Genomic DNA, 24,041 nt, shown 5'->3' with positions numbered 1-24,041 from the left:
AGATATGAAATAATATACGAACCAATTTGAAATTATTGCCATTATCTATTGCATTGTCATTATCATTCGCCTAGTAGACGGAAATTAGCAAGACCAAAGAAATTAGGCAAAATAAGGGTTTTTGGGAGCCCATTTTCACATTCTACATTTTAGATCTTTGCATTATGGCTGTTCGGTAGTAACAAGTAAAATACATTGTGCCATGTATGTCCGGGATTTAACCCTTCCATTTCATTGAATTACTACCCCTTGCCCTCTCAATATCTTTTCTTGTTGTTTGGACAAGTAATTTACTGGGTCACCAACCATTACTTGAGAAAATCTCATTCGCGGCTCCACCATGAATAAGGTTTACGGTGCTCAATCTCGACCATTCAAAAGTGTTTTGAACGATCCGGATTAAAAACAATCTATTAACGGCTATAGATTACTATCTATTACCGAAATTTGAACGGCTGAGATTGTACGGAACCGTAAATAAGTCTCTCCACCAACCATACACCCCCTCCCCAACATAGATGTGTAGCTCCCTCTAACAAGCCAAAACAAAACTACAAGTGCATTGGATACATGACAAAGATAAGGACTCCCATCAGATATTAATTTTCACAATGCTCTAAAAATTTGACACCCTCGAAGTCAAAACAGTTCTTTCTTTCTTTCTTGTTGACACAATAAACCTCAAACATAACAACAAAGCAGTAATAGGGGAACTTAAACAACCGAAAGTTAGGATGCGAAGTTCATACCACAACACAAACAACCACAATGCTGATATGCTTTGCAAATGCATACAGAGATGGGGCTCAAAATGACTACCATATCGGTTTCCTGCAGCGCGGAACTTCCACGCAATAATGTAAGTCCTTGACTCACTGCTACCATAAGAACCGAGAGCCAGGGAGACATGAGACCCGCTTGAACTACATGTAAGAATGTAGTAGACAAAAACTCCTCACAAATGCATGCTAACAAGACTCCGCAAAACTGTGACCACCAAAAAACCAGCCATCAAGTGCTTGTACCCTCACTTGATGACGAATTGTGCCCTCACTTGATGACGAATCTCAGTATTCCTCATAGTTTGAAATTGGACAGGTGAAACGCGGTTATTGTGCTCCGCAAAACCTGCAACAATGTAAAAATAGGTGTCATATATAGCCTCAATTGTAGAATACATAATAACAAGGAAAACAAGTAATTCAAACAATCCACCCTCTTATTTGCTCATACTACTAATCAGATGATGTCATCTGTAAGGTTTGTAGAGTCTTAGAGCACCTAATGACCTATGGGCACAACCATATCTGCAGTCCCCTAATGACCTATGGGCACAACCATATCTGCAGTCCCCTATCCCTCAGCAATAAATCCAAGATGGTAGCTCGAAGGAAAACATCTCAATCATCCATTAGAAAATACATAAAAGAGGATATATGCATATAAATGGCCAGAATTCATTCCTTCAATACCTCTAACTTTAAATTTTATATCACAGGGTCAAGTTACTAAAGCTATGGCCTATGAGAAAGCACCTTCCACATAGCTGCCCACGAGTATTCATTAGGTATATAATAAACTCGTAAACCCAGTTCTCTTTCCAGTGGAGCCCAAACTTACTGGATCGAAAAAGAGACCATAAGCCCAAAAGTAAGATTGTTCCCAATTCCACCCAAGTATAAACTCGTAAACCCAATTTTTAATGGACACCCGGTCATATGCGGGGTTCAGAATTTTTTGCATGCTCATCCGGTAGGGCAACCATAGTACAAAACCAATCCAAAACAAAATACTCTTTATCACTACGACACAGTCCAAGTAATTTTACCTCTTCCATACAGAATAAGTACATAATTCAAAAGGGCTAATTTGAGGTTTTGACATAACTAGCATAGTCACAAGAGTGTTGGCACAGTAAAGCACTAGAGCTCCCGCATTTGGAAAGAAGAACGGCATGCAAGCACCAGATTCAGATATGAAACTGGAAAGGAGCAACAATTACAAAATCAAGTTATGTCATCACTTGTGACTTGTGAGTTGGTTCCTCTCAAGGAATTAAACTCAAAGTCAAGTGAAAATTACACATAAAACACCCGCATATCAAGGTAAAGAGGAACAGCAAAATGAAACTGGGCCCCGTAATAAAGGGATGTAAGTTTCCAACAATTACCCAGCGACTCAGCTAGGGTGATTCCAGGATGACCCCAATAACTCTGGAACATACAAAACAAGAAAAATTCAATATAGAACATAACACAATATCGCAATACCTAACTAAATTGGTCACCAATATTCAACCTATACAAACCCACTACCTCTTCACCCATGGGACCCTGCTTTTCTCTTCCTACTTTCTTGTCTCCCTGAACCTCTCTCTTCCTTCATGGTCCGCCATCCCCCTCCCTATCGGTCCCTCTCTCCATCTGTCTCTAGCCCTCCCCAAGGTGCCAGATCTCTCCATAGCGTGTAGCCATGTACTCCTTAAATATTGTTTCCTTGCTAGGTTTGATATCTAGGTCTGCCGCAAAGTTGATAAGGCAAGGAAAGGTCTAGTGGATGAAGCACTACCTTACTAGGTTTGATATCTAGGTTCAAATCTAACTGCTGAGATGTGTAGCTTCCCTTCCCCTACCCCTCTCCATAAAGGTAACCAAAAAAATCTCTATTGGGGTGCAAGCAGCATGGTCTATGTTACAAACATTAGCAGGCTAGCATTAAATCATTTTTAACTTTCTAATACATCCTAGAATGTCCAAATAATAACTGTCCAATTACGTAACAACCACACAATTCCACATGGCTAATCAGATTCAGAGCATCCGTCAGAAACAGGAAAGTCACAAATATATGGCATACTAAAATACAGAGCTAGTCAGTTTTTTAGAACAGAAGGGCGGCATGTAAAGCCCAGATATGAAACAGAAACAGCCCAACAATTAAGGTATACAAGTTATTTAGTTTTCCCTTCCATGCACCAGAAAAATAAACACACCACCCATGAGAATGTAATTGTTAAAATTACTTCTAGTGAGCATGATTCTAGGAACAACCTAGATTAGTCTGAAAAAGAAAACTACAAGCAGAGTTTCTACCAATGGTCCAATACAAACCAGCTACCTTTTCTCCAATGGGACAAAGCTTTCCCCTTTCTTGCCAAAAACTCACTCCTTAATTGGCCACTCTCTCCATCCCTCTCTGATTAACTTAAGGGCCAGGTGCAAGTTGCAACAGAGAACATACGCCTCGTAAATACTATGACTCAGGGCCATCTTGAAAACTTCAAGATCAGAGCCAGAAGAGCAACATCCAAGCATCTAAAGATCACAAGCAATACAATACAACACACACTTCTACACACAAATTAGATGTCCGAAAATACAGACTTAAAGTCCTCTTGACAAATTTAGGATTAGATGATGGAAGGGCAACATTGAAATTCTAGAGATATCACTGTTCTAAAATGGATGTCAATAGATGTCTAATAACAAGTGTTGTTCACCAGTACTATGCAGAATTGACAATTCATCCACCCTCATCCCACCATAGTGAGCATTACACTCTCCAAAGTCCAACCAATCATTTGCCCTTTCCCCAAAAATCAAACCCTGAACTTCATCTGATTCTGATTTGGTAATTGCTACTCAAAAAAGAGTTACTTTAATTAATTTATTTGGTCTGTAGATGGAGTTTGGAAGGTGATAAGCAAGCATTCATAGAAAAGAATAATAAAAATTCAGTACTACATTTCAAAACAAAGACAAAAAAACGTACTTGAGATAGCTACTTCCTCAAACGATTGCGACATTATAGGAGCTGCAAAGCTGAAGCAAGGCTGTTTGATTTGTGGGATCAAGATTTCCACTGATCACTTGGGGGTACCTCCCTGGGGAAAGAGCGGAGAGATTTGCCAATGAAGCCATCAAAAATTGCTTGGGATCCCTAATATCCTTTAAAGGATCCTCCTCTTTCTTCCCAGCATTGTATAGATGTACAAACGTAGCACCATAACCCTCATTGTCAGCAAAATCTGGAACATCAGGTTCCTCTTCAACTCTGTCCTGCTCCGGCTTAGAAAGAAGGGTAACAATGCTGTCCAACATTTTCCCCCAAAGTGTACCAACTGATGGATCCAACAGTGCTTGACATTCACAAATCAGTCTGGTTGAAGCAACAGATGTCAACTTAAGCTCAATGGAACCCGTGATCATCCTCAGATTCGGTATCCAAAATTGCTCCAAGATCACAAGAAATATATTGGGCTGCACAGTATTCATTGAATCAACCAGGTTTTGGGAACCGTGTTTGACCAGAAAAAGAGACATGAATATAAGAAACGACTTGACAAACTTCACAGTTCTTCTATTTTGTAGTCGCGAGAACAGGGAAGCCCAAATGTGGCCCATGTAGGGTGCAATAACATCATACCCAAGATTCTCAATAATTGTATTAAGCACATAAAATCCTTGTTCATCTGTGCTAGGAGATGAAACAAGCTTGTTGAATATCCCCAACACTTGAGCCAACCTTCCCTCCTGGTTAAGCTCGTGGGGAGCCTTTTGAAGGAAGGCCTGAAGCAAGCGAACAAGTGCTGGAACATTACCAGATTTTTTCCAAGAATCAGGCGACAAGAGAATCTCAAAAATTTGCATGTAATTTTGTGAGATTGGGGGACTATGTAACTCAACAAGTTGAGCCAGCAGCTGGAATGCATAAGGGAAGAACTCAGTTACATCTCTGGCTAAAATCATCTCGAGGCTGGGGAATAGACTTGCTTCAAAGGCCGAGATAAGGGAAGGGTCTTTCTCACAAGATCGCCTGACTAGAACAGCCACAGCCTCAAACAGATAGTGGTTAAATGTTGGAGTTTTTGGGTTCTCACATACTTTGTTGAGCACAGAAGTCAACCCAGTAATACAAGGTGAAGCAACCTCACGAGAAATATCTGCCACCCCAAGAACCCTCATGATGCACTTCATTACATATGGATTCTCCTCGGACTCTGGCTTTCCTAAGGCACCAAAAAGGTTAGTCATCAATACAAGTAAAAATGGGCTAATGTCAGCTGCTATATATCTTGCTTTTCCTCCTTCATCCTTGACTAACAAAAGTTTCTCAATGCAACTTGCAGCATAAGAGTGAACCACATTCGAATCTGAACCAAGGAACCGAACCACGTCGGGTATCAAAGCCATGGCAATGGGTTTCGATATCTGATCCCTAAACATAGTGAAAAACTTCAGAGCACCGGCCTTAAGCATTGGAAACCCATTTACATCTTGATTTCGCAACTCTGGCACAATAACAGCTCCGAAAAAGCTCTCAACATCTACCAAATCAGTGGAAATTGAGGTACCTCCAGCCCTTCTCGTCGCGAGGGAGACAACCAAATAAATGGCACAATCCTTATGTTTCCAATTTGCCGTTGGGTTTTCGGAAAACAATGCCAAACTACTCTGTATCTGACTGGAAACAATTTGAGTTACCCTTTCCCGGTAATTTGATCCAATTCCCTTCAATAGCTCACAAGCAATCCTCCTCCTCGTATCAAGATCACTACCTTCCATGTCCCTCCTAATGAACTCGACGTAATTCATTTCAAACAACTCTTCGTCCTCATCCCTCAACATCACATTAGGAATAACAATACGTTCACATATCTGCTGCAGAATGTCATCCCCGGAAAATAAAGTGTGGTGAACACTAGTGCTAACCGTGGTTAAGAATGTGATTGCAGTCACAGTCAACCTATCACGGCCAGAAGACGCAGAAACGGACACAAGAAGATTCCATACGGTTTCCACAAACCCACTCAAGTAACCTCTAAACTCTTCCTCGTATCTCTCCGCGTAGAGACTAATATTCTCACAAACGGCGGCTCTTAGCTCATCAACAAGGGCAAGCCCATCCCCACCCCCATCTTCTAGCACAGAAAACTTCACCGTGAGATACTTTTGGAACTCACCCATCCACTCCCCCATATGATCCTCAAAACACTCAGGCAATACCAGAAAATTCAAAGAATAAAATATCCTACAGCACAACCTCTGTGACTCAACCAGCGGCCGCAAAATCGCAGCCTGCCCACCCGAAACACCAATATTATCAATCAAACCCGCCGTTCGCTTAAAAATCATCAAGAGAGCCTCCGCGAAATTATCGATACAGTACTTCAAATCTATCGCCACATCTTTGGTATCGTACTGATGCCTGAAGTTCTTAAATATCGAATTCACGGTACTCAACACTCCATTAACAGTAGCATAGTCAGAGCCCTCACCTGCCTTTTCGAGGCTCAATCTGAGCTCCGGCAACAAAGCCGGCCATCGTCTGGGGAAATCGTGCTTTCCAATCACCCCTAGGGCTTCGCTAAGCTGTGACTGTATGCGTGGGGCCGAGGAGAGCATGAGGGAAACAATTCGAGACTTGATTTGTTCCTTTTCGTCTGGAGCTAGGGTTTGGGGTTGGGCATTGGGTTCTTCTTCGGACGACGACCACCGCGAGCGGAGGTGGTTCTTGAAGTTGACGGCGGCGGCCTGGCGGATGGGCTCGTCGACGGAGGGCTCAGCCACGAGGCGGAGGACGGCGAGGCCGTAGTTGGGGCGGTCGGAGGCCTCCGAGAGCCTCGACTCGGCGGCGCGGCGGGGCTCGGGGTAAGGAGAGAGAGTGTTGAGGAAGCATTGGGAGAGGAACTGTAGGGTTTCTGCATTCCACTCCATTTTTTCCCTTTTGGGGCCTGTGTGGGAAAACGTAATCTAGGGTTTTAGCGAGGAGTTTGTGTGCGTAGAGAGAAAAATGAATCGACGTCTAGGGTTTTGGCGAGCGGGAAAAATATGTATCTAGGGTTTTAGAGAGAGAGAGTGTACCTGATGTTGATTCAGAACAGTTGAAGGAGATAGAGAGTTTTTGAAGCAGAAGGTGAAGGGAGGGAGTACGGGGGGTGGGGGGTTTTAAAAGCTGGGAAGAGCTATTGCCATAGCTGATATGGCTGGGAACAAGAGAGGTGGTCGAGGCTTTTTCATTACGTTAAGTTTAAAAATGTTGTACGTTGGAGTGGAAAAGGCCAAATATTGTTGCAAGTTAGTAGTACTTTTCATTTTTCATTTTTATATTAAATGTGGCCAGTTACGTTGCCAATGGAGATTATTGATGCTCGACGGATTAAATTTTTCACAAACCGAAATGCTGAAATTTTTTTGTTAGTGTAAATGAGACGATAAAATGTGTTATGATTTTAGTGTTGTCTGTTATTAAAAATGGGGCCTAAACATGAATCGAAATTGAGAAAAAAAATCTAAAGAAATGAGTCCAAAGACCCTAAATTTATCTTTTACATTTGTTTCCTGTCATTAGGTTGGCCGCTTCGCTAAAAAATTTTATTGTTTTATCTCACAATACATTATTATCTTTGAATCAAAGAAATAAGTGCTTATTTCATTTAGCGGAATGGGATTGAAACATTTGGTTATAACTCTTTACATTTAAGGTGTGTTCCACTAACTTATTCCCTTAGTGGAACCGGATTGGGACATTAGGTTATAGGAGTAGGCGTTCCAGATTCTCAAAAAGTATTTTTTGAAAAAGAAAATAATTTCAAGCTCAAAAATCATGTGCTTATGCAAATAATTTTTCTACCAATATAGATCTTGTTTGATAGATCTCATTGAGATCTTTTATACGGTGCAAAAAAAAAAATCAAAAGATTATTTTTCATTTTCATTATATTAAAGTTTGAAAATTGAAAAAAAGATCTTTTAAAATAAGAAGGGTTCCTGGAAACTCTTTACATTAGACTCTAATTATCCAGAGAAATAATCAATTTATACAATTTGACGTGAATTTGAACAAAGAAATTTGAAAATGAACAAGAAAAAGGTAAAATTGTTGGTTCAAATTTTTGAAAGTTATTTTTGATGTAATGAGTAGAGAGAAATAGAGAAAAAAAGGTATTGAGAAACATGTAAAGAGAAAAATAAGATGAGATGAGAGTTGAACCAAATAAAGTGAATGATACTGAATAGTTTTGTCCAAATGCACCCCCTTAAAATTGTTCGAGCAAACTAAAAAGGATCACAAAAAATAGTCTATCGTATCATGTTGTAATGTATGCAAGTTGTTTTTTCGGGTTTGTATAAAAAAAAATCATCCAATTCTAACACAAAATTAAACATGTCATATGTGTTGATACATGCTAACCCAACTTGCTCATAGTTGTGTCGTGTAAAAAGTATTTGACCCAAATGTTATAAGACTGTCTTGGCCTTGAGTCGCGCAGACGTGCCACGTCAAAAGAAATTTTTTGAGTACGTGGAGCTAGTGTTCGGCCACAAATTTGAGACATAAATAAAAATTCGTGGAGGTTTAGAATTTGTTTATTAAATTCATAGAAACTCATCAATGGTTTTTGTTTTGTTTAGAGAAAATTTCAGGAAAAAAATATTTTTAAGAACAAATTAGCAAGTTCTCAAAATCATTTTGCTAATAGAAATGAATTTATAACTGTTTTTATTTTTCTTGCCACTAAGGCTCCATCCCGATAAGGTTCTTATTTTCTAAATATTTATTTACTGTTTTTCAAGACAGTTCATTCTTTCATAATACATCACCTTTAATTTTAAAAAAAATCTTATTCAAAAAATAATTGCTTATTTCTCTTAACGGAATGGTCCGTAAATATAAAATTGGAACTTGAGAAAAAAAAGCATCTTTCCCTATATATTCGATGGAAACGGGAAACCTGGCAACGTAGAATTATTTATGGAATTAATAACTTAAAAGAAGAGTTTCCAGCACCGACTCTTCTTGTAGCCTGTTGGGTGGAAGTCACAGCCTGAAACCCGCAGGTCTCAGGTTCGAGAGTTGGTAGAGAGAGAGATGAGAGAGAGTATATTGCTTCCCAAAGCAAAGAGGTATTTCATAATACCTCCTTTTGTCTTTTCTTTTCAAAAAAAAAAACCTCCTTTTGCCAAAAAAAAGAAAAAGAAAGAGGAAAAAGATCAACAGATCTGTCATCTAACCATGTATTATTTTGGTTTTAGTTAATGTGTTTAATTCTCTTCTTTTTTCCATAAAAATAAAAAAAAACAAACTAAAAATTAAACTTCATTTGAATCATCGTTAGTGTTTCATCTTAAGATTATTTTTTTTCCCCTTCGTGCATCGCCATCACATGGGGTGCTGCCTGTGTTGTCCTATTAGGTTGGAGGGTCGGATTAAGGATCGATGAAGTTTTCATAACTTTATAATAGTGATAGACATCTATAACAAAAACATTGTAACTTTCTAATATAACAAAAGGCAAGAGATTTGATGATAAGCAGCAATTGTTTGTTTCCCTGTGACAAATAGTTTTAAAGAGAACTAATATTATTAACTTTTTGCAGAAAATGAAAAGCTTGATAGATATTTGTTCCACATTTTTTTTGATAAATAAACAGAGAGTTACATGATTGTCGCATTATTTCTCATCCACGCTTTACTATTGAAGGGGAGATAACTCCAAGACAGTTAGGCTCCGTTCTGCTAAGGAGTACTTATTTCTTGAATTTAACGTGATGTATTATGAGAGAATAATATTCTTGTAAAGTGAAAAATAAGAACCCTAAAAAAACGGGGCCTTAATACCGATGATCCTTCGGGGACACACAGAAAACAAAAACCCAACAACTTAATGGTAGTAGCTGCAAAACAAAGTTCAAGGTTTAGAAATTACTTACAGCTTCACTTCATCTTAATTATAACTACTATATTATAAGAATTCTCTGTGCCGAAAACCTCTGTGTCTCTATGCCGAGGGGTTTTTCGGTTATTGAATTTAAAACTTAGACAAAAATCATAAAATCTAGTGACCGAAAAATCCATCGACACAAAGACACAGAGATTTTCGGCACAGAAGAGATCGGACTCTCCTATAAGAACGTGTTAATTAGCAATTGGAGCGCAACAACAGTGACTTCGGCCCGAGCCAAACTTAACACAAAGAGGAATCCCAGAAGAGCGTCCGAGAAATTTGCACAGTCCAGGGCCACAATCACCTACGCTTCTGCACGTGCTTGCGTAGAAGCAACCCACCCCAGGAATATCCCCATTGGCCCCTACAATATTCACACCAAAAACATCAATAAATTTATTATTTGTCATAAGAAAATATGGCCAAAATTAAAATAGCTCACTAACGCAAAACAAAGTAAAAAACATGAATAGTTTTTTCATTATTTTTTTATTTTTGAAATTTTCAAGTTCAATCGGTAGTTCTATTATTTTTTCCATTTTTCACTGTACAAAGACATAAATAAATTGATTTTTCTTCTTTTGTTTTCTTGCTACTGAAACCGATACTGAAATAAAGAGAGACATTACCGGTGAGAAGAGCAAGGAGAAACATTGAGAAGACCATAAGAGACGCCAGTTGATGCTCTCGAGATGCCATTGCCTATTCAATATCAACAATTTAGAAATTAGAGCCACTTTTTCTATATTAATAAGGCAGTGAAATGTCAGACGTAGGAGAAAAAATGATGATTAAACTCATATAAACGGATAACAAAAAACTCGTATAAATGATAATTACCTTGGCGCATAGCAGTATAGAAATACATTTTTTTTTGGGTACATAGCAGTATAGAAATACTGTGATTACAATCGATCGGGTCTTTCTAAAGGAAGGGCTCGTTTGGTTTGCTTGGCAAATAACCAAATAATCATCAACTGAAATGAAAGCAAATAAGCAAAATAGCCAAACGATAGCCAAACATGATCTTAGCTCTTTTTCTTTTTTTTTTGATAAGTATGTTCTTAGCTCTTGCATTTTATTTATGAAATCATTTCAAATATCCTCCTCGACTTTCATCATAAGAAGGGCATACCGTTAACCATAAGAAAGCATTAAAAAAAAAACCGTGAATAACACAATAAAAACCACGAAATGGTGTAACAAGATAATACTAGAAAATGGCATAACATTTTCCAAAAGAGGACACAGAATTTTCTCCATATCATGCATAACATTTTTTGAAATAGCGTGAAAGTTTTCAAAATCACTTTTTCAAAATGGTGTCCACATTGATAAAGTTTACCACAAATTGGTATAACATTTGCCATAAAAAAAGGCATAACAATCACGTACACCATGCTCGGGATGCCATAGAATATGTTGTTCATAAAGACGAAAAACAATACCTGCAGTCGAAAGACTCGAAACCACGAGAGAGACTGAATATGAGAACTATATACTGGTAAAGTTCTATTTATAGTACGAATCTAAACAGGAAAAAAATAAGAAAGGAAAATGGAAGCCTAAACAGAAATAGCAGATTCAATTACACAGAAGAAAATTTCCGAGATTTCCCAGTGATTTGAATACGGAGATGGAGATTCCTTGCTCCGAATTATGATTTTTGAACAAACAAATAAGATTCCGACTATATATGGGAGTACCATTTGGTGGACACACCAAATGTATACTGCATCGTATGGGACCCACTCTGGGATCTTACACAAATGATCGGAGTTGCTCAATCTGTTTAAAACATTTTTTTCTAAAGAATCTTGTAAATAAATCAATTCGTTCGGATACGGGTAAATGCTTAATCAGCTATTTGCTCAATTTTCTGACAAGAAAATTGCGCAAAGAATTGATCAAGTTCTTACCGATGTCCAACTGAGTTGAATTTTTTTTTTTTTGTAGGAATCCTTAAAAATATATTCTAAACAAAATTGAGCGGCTCCGATTATTTGTGTAGAATCTCAAGATGGAAGAGTCCCACACGACGCGGTGTACATTTGACATTTACCAAATGGTGTACCCATTGTTTTTATTGAACAAAAAATAATTAGTCGGAAATCGAGTTTCCTAATTAAGTGAGAATTCCTCAAATCTTTCTTTGAGAGAGAGAGAGAGAGAGAGAGAGAGAGAGAGAAGATGAAGGGATTTTGATCAAAGGAAAGGGGAAGAAGATTACCAATGATGTAGGATCCCGATTTGTGAAGATTACTTATTAAGTGTAATTCAGTATACTGTAGACGTTTATATATTTTTTATATCTTTGTATTGTTTCTTTCGAGAAAGCTATGGTACACATGGTATACCGTATGTCTAAATTACGACAATTTGTGATTTTTATTATGCCAATTTTTGATTTTCTAATGTATATTTATGATGTTAGTTACGACTTGTACTTTAAAATTAACCTATTGAACAAGTCATTAGCAAGTTATCTATAATTAAAAAATATTATTATTATGTAACCACAATTATTCGTACAAGAATCTACAATACTTATACCCCAACCAAATACAGTATATGCGTACAAGATCACAAATTAAATAATATTCCACAAATGTTATAACAACACCATAAATTGACGTTATCTTATCACAATAGGTTGTACCAAAAATTCTTTGACAGGTATGATATTTCGTAACAAAATCAAAATATGACGTATGATATTTCGTAACCAAATCAAAATATGACGTACTAGAATCAACAATTGTTATGCCCAAGCAAAATACATGTCTAAAATACCCAAAATTATGTAAAATTACTACAATTGTTATGACAACACCAAAATTTGTCATTTTTGTTACCACAACGTGTCATATCAAAAGAAAACATATGTCATATACCACAAATTATATGACATAATCACAATTGTTGTTTTCTTACAACAATGTGTCGAATCAAAGGAAATTGATTAAAATATTCCGTAACAAGACCAAAATATGTCGTACCACAGTCACAATAGTTATACCCAAGCAAAATATATGTCTAAAAAATCACAAATTCAGTAACAATACCATAATTTGTCGTTACCTTAGCACAATGTATTGTACGAAATTTAATTCCAGCCACATTATTTTTTCAAATTTTAAAATTTCTGTCATATTATCCTAAATTTTCAATTCCATCCATATTATTTTTTGAAATTTTAATTTTTTCCTATACAATACCTCAAAAAATTAAACTAAAAATGAAATTCTTGATCAAAATTTTGATCCAAGAAATTTACCAAAAAGTAAGTACTATACCAAATTTTTTTAATACAACTATAATTTTCTCTCAAAATATTTCTCCAAATCAAATTCTCTCTCTAAAAAATTTAATCCAGAAAATCATAACCCTCCAATTTTTTCATCGAAAAATAGAAGTTCACTAAAAAAATTAATTATCCAACTGTCACAAGACAAGAATTTGGGTTCAACCTTTCTGGTGAAATGGGTTGAGTATGACCGTCAAAAGTATGACAAATTTTAACTTAAGTTTTATTTTTAAATTTTTTGTTAGGATGATCGATCTAAACCGTTAGGATATCAAGTCTTGCGATATCTAACATTGTTACTAAAATCAGAGATTATCGGATATTGCCAAGTACATATCAGAAGATATTAAAGTTTAATAATGTCATGTTGATCAAATTGGACTAGAAAATTGATCATATTGAACAGTCTAACTTTATTGGTTAATTAAATTAGTTTTAAATTATTTTATTATTTTTATAATTTTAAATTTAATAGTTTAGAAAGTAAAAAAAACATTCCTAAAAAACCCAATTTCTAGCATTTCTAGTCCACCCAAATTAATAGTGGACAACATGTGAAAGCCTATTAAAGATAGAAGAGAGAGAAACTCAACAAGAGAGTGAGGGATGACCGGTTAGATAGGTTGCTCTTTTTTAATTAAAAAATTAAACGGTTAAGATTAGATTATCTCAAATTCAAGAGAATATATAGAAGGTGTGTACGGTACACATTTACTAAGGGGTGTGTATCATAGGTCTCCTTTTTTTGTTAAAAGGGGAAAAAAATGGTTACAATCACTTAACATTTATTTTTGCTTTCTCTCGACTTTAAATAGACTTCTCATTAATTAGTTGATGTATGCGTAGAAGGGTTCTGACACCTGAATTATTTGAAAAATTTGCTTGTTGTACTACAGTCAACACTGCGTAGTGGTAACTAATTGGGGCTAGCTCAGTTGGTCAGGACTCTTGCATCTCACTAAGAGGTCAGGAGTTTGAGTCTTTGCACTTACGTGTGGACGTTTTTTTTGTTGTATTTGTTGGGTTTATTTCTCCCCTTAACGGGTCTTGTAATTGAGTTGGGCTAATAGTGATTATCTCATGTACTCTCACACAATGGATGTAGTGTCCCGTGATTTGTACTTTGTACTTTATAGATGATATAATATAATGATCTCTTCTACCGATTGGCAAAAAAAATAAAATTATGTAGTGGTTGTTAATTTCAAAAATATTAAACCATCATTCTACTTTTCATTGGGCTGGGGGACCTTGTTTGTTACCTTGATTTGAGTTCAATTGGGCCCATTCTTATACCCACCTGGACCTCTAACTCGGCTGACACTCAGGCTATTTTCATTGGGCTGGAACGGAACTTGTCACCTTGAAGTGGGCTTAATTGGGCCCATTCTTAGCTCTCCTGTCAAAGCAATATGTCTTGCGCTCAATTGGGCCCATTCGTGTCACCTTGAATTGGGCTTAATTGGGCCCATTCTTAGCTCTCCTATTAAAGCCACAAAATTTGTCTCTGTCTGCAAATACATATTTGACATGCAATTATAAATTCAGATTTGCAATTAGTTTGACGGGTGGGTTGAGTGAACTTTCACTCCAAATAAATGGGTTGGGTTGGTTGTGAGTGATAATTATGCAGCTAATTGGATTTGTAAAATGGATCAAGGATCCATTAAAAACTCAAATCCATTTACATTCCACACAACTTATATTCTAAATCCCTCGTTTGATACGCGCTATCACGTCATTTGTTATCTAAGGAGATGAATAAAACTTCGGTTCGATTAGCTTGGTTCATTTACAGTAAGTCTAGGTTGCTTGGTCTCAGCCCCCAACCCATCCCCCGATGCTAATGTGCCGGGTGGGTCCAACGTCAGCTACATCAAAAAAATAAAAATAAATAATACTCCCCCAAATTCAACCCACATGTCTCTCTCTGTCTCTCTCCACTTATTCCACAGATTCAACCCACCTCCACCCTCTCTCTTTCGACAAATGACCCACCACACCACCACCGAACTCCACCGACTACCACCCTCTCTCTCTCTCATTCCGACTATTGGAATGGTGCCCGTGCCTCACGTCAGGGTTGGGAGCTGAGATCGGACAACCTAGACTTATTGATTTATTTAAGAGGGCTCATTGAAACAGACGACGAAGAGCCAATTGATCATCCTACGTACGTTGTCATTGTGTATTTAGAGAAGGCCCCCTCCCCCCATATTTCCCAACGGACGCGATCAGAAGTACAATCTGACAAAGTTATATACCACGATGGCTCCACAAATTTTTCTCGTTGGGAGGAAAAATGAAACGAGTTGCACATTTGGCCTTTTTTTTTATTGAAATTCTGTTAGATCAATTATAAAGAGCATAGGAGTGGAATGTAGAATAGTTTCTCAAATATTACTTTGCATGACACTGCGATTACAAGATAATAGGAGTAATAACTACTAACAAATATGAGCATTTTGTTAAGTAGTTGAAAGATTATATTTGACTAATGCCGTCACTGTTGTTTTTTTTTTTTTTTTTTTTCAGTCACATTTTCTAAATTTTTTGTCTTTAGTAGCTTTACGGCACCTTATTTTGAACTCTTTTTTTTAACTTCGATCCATGTAATTGTATTCTTAATTGTTTTAGTGGCCAAAAATTGTGTCAAAAAACCGCACAAAAGATTATTACTAGCCCCTGAAGCACCGCCATGCACGTAGGACTAAATAATCAATCCTATAGTATCCACAGTTTCTAGAGAGAAATTAAAATTAGCCCAACGCCGGCCTTCCATACTGCAGTAAATTCTCTGATCCAGGATTATGTAAAAGAACGAGTAAAGGACCACATGGTATTATTTATTTATTTATTATTACCATATGGTAATATGGTAGTATTTTAATCATAGTACCAAGTTGGTACTGGGATTAACCTCGTAGAGTCCATCATATATGGAAGGACAGCAAACTGCCAACCCTCACTGCTCCCAAAGCTACTGGATTGAATTGGATTGGAGTAAAAAAGTTAAACTTCAGACTTTTTTGGGTTGCCTCAATGAGTCAAATTTTCCTAATTCCAACATGTATCTATTGGGGTCACCTTACTCGATCCTATGCGTAAGCGTGTAAAACTATGAAAGGGGCCGTAGAAAATAGTCCAATATGCAGTGCGCAAGGAATTCATGAGGAAAAAGAGAAAGAAGGTATCCATGGAAACTCCAAAGGGTTTGGCCAAGTGTGTATAAAAAAACAAATAAAAGACTTGTCTCTCAAGAGATTGCAAGTTTGAATCCTCGATCTCAAGGCCAAACAATTTAAATTTTGGGACCACTGCAGGTTTGTCGGGTCGTTAACTTCAAGACTCCGGAATCAATCGAGAAGAAGAAGGGCAATATGAGTATGACAAGACAGTAGATATATTTAAATCATATACCCTCCAACCCAACATTGCCATAATCTTATTAAAAAAACAAAAAAGGAGAAGAAGAAGAAGAAGGTATCCATGGGTTTTAAAGACAATATGAGTATGACAAGACGGTAGATATATTTAAATTATATACCCTCCAACCCAACATTGCCATAAAATTTCTAGGTGAGGTAGGGTTGCTTTTGCATCTTTTCGGGTGGCCTAAGTTTAAGTAAAATTGATAAATTCACTGTTTCCACTCCATTTTAGCCTGAATTATTTGAAGCAAAAATAGCAAATGCACTTTGAGTTTGCCATTATTGTGTGTTTCTTGAATCTTTGATTTAACTCTATTGCTACCCTTTGGAGGCCAATTTCTTGATTCAAACCTAATTTTTGTGTTTTTAGATAAAAATAGTCTACGAACACAATTTTAAAATACAACTCAGAACACAACTATATCTGCAGATGCGTTTCAAATGTGTGTTGAAAAATAGTGAAACAGTATAGTACTTGATCCTATATGCACAGTAGCAACATTTTTTTTCTCTTAACAACAATGTTATCTCACTTTAGTCTCTCAATTTATTAGTAATTACTACTGCTTCTTCTTCTTCTTCTTCTTTTTTCATTCCGCTATTTTGTAGTATTATTATGTCAAAACTTAGGATAAGGGTGAATGCAAGAAGACTGTTCATATAAAGATCTGGCCTTAAATTTTTTTATCCAGATATATATGCAGATCATTTTAGGCATTACAGTCACATTTTGATGAAAAAACACATTTGAGCACTATTATGGGCTCTTGGACAACAATCTGTCAATCTTCATACCATTGAAGTCTAATAAAGGGCTAAGTTGAAAGGTTTAGGTAGTTTACAGTGGTCAAATCATATCAAGTTTCGTAGTTTCCGGGTTAATTCGATAAAAATGTGACAAATTAAGGGGACAAGATGTAATTAATCCTAGATTAAAAGTATAGATAAAAAAAATTAGATTACCCTTAAACATAAGGGAGATTGCAAAAGATGCGTTTTATTGTTTGTTACCTCTTGCCATGAAGCGTGGTTTAATTTTCAAGATATGTAACGGTAATGGTTATGTATATATAAAAAAAAAAGGTCTCACAGAGTATCGAAAATAAAGTAACTTTTTTTTTTTTTGCCCCTCTAAATTCTTGCTGACGATCGAAGAAAAGTTTTAAAGCATGTAAGTGGCCACAACAATTAAGTATATTGGCGTTATTGACCATGAATCGGACAGTGAAGCAAATACAAATAAATTTTTGTTTACTATTTTTGTCCCCTCGATAAACCCTCTTTTAGTTTATAAAATTTTCATTTGCCGAGGAAAAAAAAAAATTATGGAGCCATGTGTAAACGTGTTTTGAATATATAATTTCGTGGCAAAATGAGGACTGAGGAACTAACGCTTGAGTAAACGCTTGTGATGGAGACGTATGTGATGACTGTTTACATACCACCTGGAATTTGTTATGAAAGAGAAAGGAAAATGGCAAGAAGATTTCATTCTTTCACAATACCTCACTTTTAGTTATCACTAGCTAGCACGGCGAGCACTTGCAATAAATAATTCAATAGTGGCCAATATGCTTGAATTTCGAATTTTTATATATGAATGAGCCGACTATCTCGTATAATAATTTAAAAATTGATATATTCTGTTAACTGAGCTAGCCAGTAGGAGAATCTAAATCCAAAAAAGATAAATTTAAGTTGGCTTGGCGATGTGGCGTTGCTAGAGCTTGCCTTAGGAAAAAGTTACTTTTGGTTAATTTGTACCATACAAATTTTATTTACTATTTATTTTTTGTCAATCATAAAAGAGATCATTATAACATCATGATGTACGAATTATAAAATACAAATCACGAGACACTACATCAATTAAGTGAGAGCTTATGAGACAATTAAGCCCAACAACTAGACCATTATAAATCCACCCAACTACAAGCATTTACTTGGGAAGGAATAATCTTAACGAAAGAATATCCACACGTAAGTGAAAAGGCTCAAACTCCTGATCTCATAGTAAGATACGGAGTACAACAGTATTGGTAATCTGCTAGCCCTAGTTGGTTTGTACCATACAAATTAGTGGGCCTGTTTTCGTGAAAAAGACTCTGAGGGCGACAAGCGGACAAGGGACATATCACTTGAAATTTTCAAACAAAATTTTCCTCATTTCCGCGTTAAAAATTAAATTGGTCAAGCCACACAATCAAGATAATTTAAATTTGAAAAAATCCTAATATTAGTTAACTCATTCCATGATTTATGGCTTTGGTCAAATTTTGGATTGAGAAAAATGAAGCATATCTCTTTGATTACAGAAATCAAATTCAAAATGATTTTGTTAAGATATTTTTACTATAGACAAAGAAGATATCTCGATGATAAAGATATCTCTATTACCAAAATTATTAGCCAATATTACCTTAATAAGTTTAGGTAACATATTTAACGAAAATCAAATTAAATATATTCTAAGTTATTGTTGAAAAATATATGCATGATAATTTGTTGAAAATTATATGCATTACTATTTATTATTTTGATGATTATTTTGATGAAGTTTTTATTTGGCAAAAGAAAATCTTTTATCTCAAAGTTCTTTTTCGGACAAATTTTTCTTTGCCTTGATATATTGCATAAAGTCTCTTGGATTCATAAAGACTTAGTGAGCTCAATACATGCTTTAACGGATTTATTTAGATGAAATTTTGAGCCACAGGTTGACGAACCGGCTGACAAGCCGGCTGTCTGAACAGAGAGCTGTGAAAACCGGAGACCATCGGATGACCCACCGGATGACCGGCCGGTCGACCACCCGGAGACCACTCTGTCAACCGGCCAGTGTAAAATGGCCTCCAACGGCTAGTTCCAACGGATAGTGCTCCCACTTCTCTCCTCAACAACTCTATTCACTTTCCAATGGCTAGGAAGCATATGAAGGGCTATAAAAGGCATCAAGAACTCATTAATGAATACCCATACAAGCTACAACATTCCATATTATTGCAAGAGCAATTTCTCAAAAGATCAAAGTCAAAAATTCTCCTTGTCCTTCCACTTTCATATTTTTCTTGAGAGAAAATTTGTACAAGTCGTGAGCGATAATTTTCATACCTTCTTCACATACTTGTAATTCCTAAGCGAGTGTTTGAGTCAAATACTTGAAAGCTTAGAAGACCAAATTCGGGTTGGAATTTGGGTGTTATTGTTTTTGAGCGGTTTTCGGAGAAAACTCTTGCGGTTGCACTAGCTCATCGGTTAAGGTCGTTGTAAGCACCCGCAAGACTTACAAGTTGTAATCTTTCAAAGATTAAAGGAACCTTCAAGTAGTTGCTTGAGGAGAAGTGGACTAGGCCGGACCGTGGACAAATCCGGACCGAACCACTATAATCGGGTTCTATCTCTTTAACTCTCTCTCTTTTACCTGCTCATATTATCTTGGATATATTTGTTAGAGATTATTAAGCAACCCGATTCACCCCCCTCTAGGTTGCAATTTTTGGGTAACAGTTATCATGACCTTTTTTCCCCAAAGGTTAATTAGAAGAGTTCCATTGATAGAAGGAAGACCATTACATAAGGGGAGAGAGTTTCCACATACAAATAACTCCCTCACACAACACTCTTGGCCACACATGCACTGAATCACAGAGTTACCAATACATCTCATCTAACTCACACCGAGTTCAACAAACAATTAACCCAAACAACACCCACAAAGGGTTAGGAAGACTCGCAAATGGGAGAAAGACCCACATAGAAAAACAAAGTTGAAACAGAAAATAACACCAAAAAATCCAAAACCTAACCCTACTAGTGTAAAATACGAGAGAAGAAAATGTTTTATTGAATTCGATATATGAAACCTTACAATGAGCCCTCTATTTATATCGGAGAGAGAGCCTAATTATAGAATGAAATCATACTAATTAACTATGGAAGAAAATCATCCTAATTACAATCAAATCACAATCTCAAGATCACGATTTTATTTATTATCCGCCACACTACAGATCTGCCACCCTCAAACCACCAAGCTAGCAAGTATATGCGACCATGAATGGCAACGCCACTACCAGTTGTTGTAGACGACAAAGCCACCACCACGACCCACAGATGCAACCACAAACGACTGATGCCACCACCACCAGACGCCTCAGACAACAGAGGTGGACGAGGAGGAACTAGTCACCATCAGAACCGCAAGCAGATCTGACGGGAGATAGAAAAGAACAGGCCAGGGAGAGGGAGGGAAGGAAAAAAAGAAGAGAGAGGGAAAGGAGGAACCAGATGGAGGCCGGCGGAAAAGATCCGATTAGGGGAAGAGACACCCCCCCCTCCCGCCGCTCTATTTAGGGTGAAAATCCTAGGAAGAGGTAGGAAGCTAGCAGAGGAGGCATCTAGGGTTCAGAGAGAGAGGGTGAGAGAAAATTATCATAACTTACCTTAGGTAAGATTATTGTACTTTTATACTTTTAAGAGATAAAAGTTCATTATGATTAATCCCTTGATGTGTAGCTTGGGCTAGCTTTTGAAGGAGTGATTTGTTTGATTTGGCTCTCACATAAACCATGAAAGGTGGATTTTCCCAATCAATTATTGCTGATTTATACCATAGCGTACAGTAACGAAAATGGACCTTCTTTTTTTTTTTTGTCCTTGTCCAAAAGGGCTCCATGATCTCGAAAGTTCTAATCAATATGTTAAAAAATATACAGTATTGTTTAAATACGAGTTCTTGTGTCTCTAAATGAAATTCTAAAATTAAAAGACTGAAATGGATCTCATGTATGTGACTTTAACCATCATTACACTTGGTGTTTTCCTTCTTTTTATGCAAAGAGGAACAATTTGACCCTTTCAATTTGATTCTTATCTTATCAAGTAGATGTTAGTCAAATGGTGTTTTACAATTCTCTAATATAGAGTTTGAGCGCAGTGCAAAGATTGAGAGCGAGAATGCAAAAATGTTTTGAAGAATTATGAGAGTAGCTAAGATTTTGATCACTAACAGTTTTTGGTACCGGAGTCGCATAGCATCAATACTCTGTAACTTGATAAACTCAAACCCCAAAGACGTTTAGTCAAAGGTTGTAAGAAAGCAATAAGTGTTCCTTCATAAGATTACAGATTCCATACTCACGGAGGTCAAATATTCCAAATCTTGCGGCCACTGAAATTATACCCAGTTGTTATCTTTAAGGCTTTGGAATTAGTCGAAGTACGCATAAACTGGTCCGGACATCTGATCTTGATAAACTCAAGGGGAAAGGCAAGCTTCCTCTCCTGAGGACAATCTTCCAGCTACGAGTGCCATCGTCACAGATCTTGCATAGAATCTTATAGTGCATCCATTTCAATTAGTTTACAGAAGCATGAACTCATTCTATTTGTTGCGGTGTTCCACTAAACCTCCTTAAAAAATTAGTGCTTATTTGTAATTTTTAAATTTAAAAATAATGAACATATTGAAATAATTCTTTGTGCAATATGGATATTATTTGATAGATCTCAATTAGATCTTTTGAATTGTGCAAAAAAAATTGAAAAATTATTTTCGTAAATACATTTTTTTAAAATTTAAAAATTAAAAATAAGTAATTTTTGTGAATCTGGGTTAAGATAATCTCCTTCTAGATATGCTTAAACACGAGTCGCTGGATCTAAAGGATAGGTCAACATATAAGATTTCAATTCTGTTATTTTTTGTGGATCTGGATTAAGATAATCTCCTGGCCTCTATCCTTGACCTTGAGTGAGAGCCAGATCAGACCACCATCGATCTGTGGTTGATTTAGAGCTCTAGCTTCCACTTTTGAGGAAGACGTCGGCAGTGGAGTTTTGGCAGCTACGTAGCGGCGACAGCAGTGACGAAATTGATGCTCCAGCTTGATCTAGATTTCGATAGACTATACCGAGTCACACAACGTCCCAGAGTGTGCTTACGCGCCAAGGAGACCCCTTGTCCTACTTTTTAAACGTTAATCATCGCCTAATAATTTGAGATCATTAGCATTTATCGTTGTTTAATTGGCTTAATTCAATGGCCGAAAAAAAAAAATCCTTCGGCACAAAATCAAAACAAAGAATTCTTTTCATATGTTTCGTGACGTATGTCACAGTCATGATCCCCTCGTGAAAGTATAACCAAATTATAATGTTGTAAAATGATCGAGCTCGTTAATTTCCAAGGCCAATGCATAAATTATTTATACGTAAAAACGTAATATAATCGGACATTGAAATCTATAAGTTTGAAAGAAGATTTAATTTAATTCTTTGCGAGAATAATTATTTCATTAAGCCTGCAGAATGAACCAATAAATCTGGTTGAATCGTCAAAAGGAGATCGTAGTACTCATCATTTGGAATGATACACGGTACTATGAGGATTTATGTATAACCTAAGAGATCTTGAGGCAACCCATCATATGGTACTTAAGTGATACTCTATATTCTTATAATGTATAGCCAATAATGAAAAGTCGTACCGTATTTTAACGTTAAAAATAGTAGTAGTTTTGTCTATAATTGTTTAATTATTTTGCATCAAATTGAAGATCTTATTAGTTCCACGAAGCGTTAAGAGGATATTGTCATTTATGAACATTATTATCCCCATAATATTACGAACGCGACAAGAGAATCATCGAGAAAAACAACCACGTGGAAGGATCTCCTATCCAAAAGCCAAAACGTCGGCCCGCATACTACACTACTATATCAATTAGGAAAAGATTGGTACCAGTACATGCAGAACTCTGTGAAAAATCAACTCAATTCGATATGTATAGGTGCTTGATCCAATCTTTTCATTTTTCATTCAGATTTGAGGATCTTTTTTAAAAATCACGGTTCGAATTTTTCGTGCGAGACCCGTAGTGAGCCCCACGTCACTGTTGGTACGAGATCACTCCGTGTCGGTGGCCATAGGATTTTCGTGAGAGGAATGTCTTTTTTTCTTTTTTCTTTTTTTATTCCTTTCTCCTCCTTGCGGTGGGTGCAATCAATGGAATGCTGCTACTGGTACAACAACTTCAACACAGACAACATGTACAGCGCACGTTTGGACCTATCTCGGATCCAATAAAGAGAATCGGAGCTGCTCATTTTGTTCAATATATTTTTCTTAGGGTCCCTGTAAAAAATCAGCTCCATCCAACATCGATAAGGGCATTTACGAAGCGTCCAAAATCGCTTCACAAATTTTCTAAAGCAATTTTGGACGCTTCGCAAACACTTTTATCGTTGTCGGATGAAGCTAATTTTTTGCAAAAACCTTAAAAAAAATATATTAAACAAAATGACCGGCTTCGATTATATTTGTTAGACCCGAGACAGGCCTAAACGCGCGTTGTATGCGCTGTCTGTGTTGAAGCTGCTGTACCAGCAGCATTTCTGCAATCCGGTACAAGCCGTGACGCGTAGGTGCCAGAAGGTCGTTGTGGAGCGGACGCGGGGGGGCTGCTGCTGTCCCAATTTTGGGGTTCATCCTGGTCTCGCTCCGATGATCTGAATCGTTCACTTTGTAGAGCTCGTCAAGTAGAACAACTATACAAAAAATCAGCTTAATTGGATA

The 24,041-nt window shown here is 36.8% G+C and overlaps 1 protein-coding gene across 1 annotated transcript; it reads right to left on the bottom strand.

Moving 5' to 3' along the window:
• Positions 1–639: 639 nt before the first annotated feature.
• Positions 640–6,924, bottom strand: LOC131319348 (exportin-2). The gene is made up of 3 exons (XM_058349557.1): positions 6,864–6,924; positions 3,772–6,733; positions 640–1,128 (listed from the first exon to the last, which is right to left on the bottom strand). The coding sequence occupies exon 2, from the start codon at positions 6,714–6,716 to the stop codon at positions 3,789–3,791; it is 2,928 nt and encodes a 975-aa protein (XP_058205540.1). The 5' UTR covers positions 6,717–6,733; positions 6,864–6,924; the 3' UTR covers positions 640–1,128; positions 3,772–3,788.
• Positions 6,925–24,041: the final 17,117 nt, after the last annotated feature.

The sequence above is a fragment of the Rhododendron vialii genome, chromosome 3a (genome assembly GCF_030253575.1).
Source record: "Rhododendron vialii isolate Sample 1 chromosome 3a, ASM3025357v1".
Classification (NCBI taxonomy): Eukaryota; Viridiplantae; Streptophyta; class Magnoliopsida; order Ericales; family Ericaceae; genus Rhododendron; species Rhododendron vialii.
Note: the sequence above shows the minus strand (reverse complement) of the source record. Positions and strands in the feature narration are given on the sequence as shown.

Bases quoted from the DNA above. Each gene is read 5' to 3' on its own strand.
- LOC131319348 (XM_058349557.1), bottom strand. From the start codon at position 6,716: ATGGAGTGGAATGCAGAAACCCTACAGTTCCTCTCCCAATGCTTCCTC.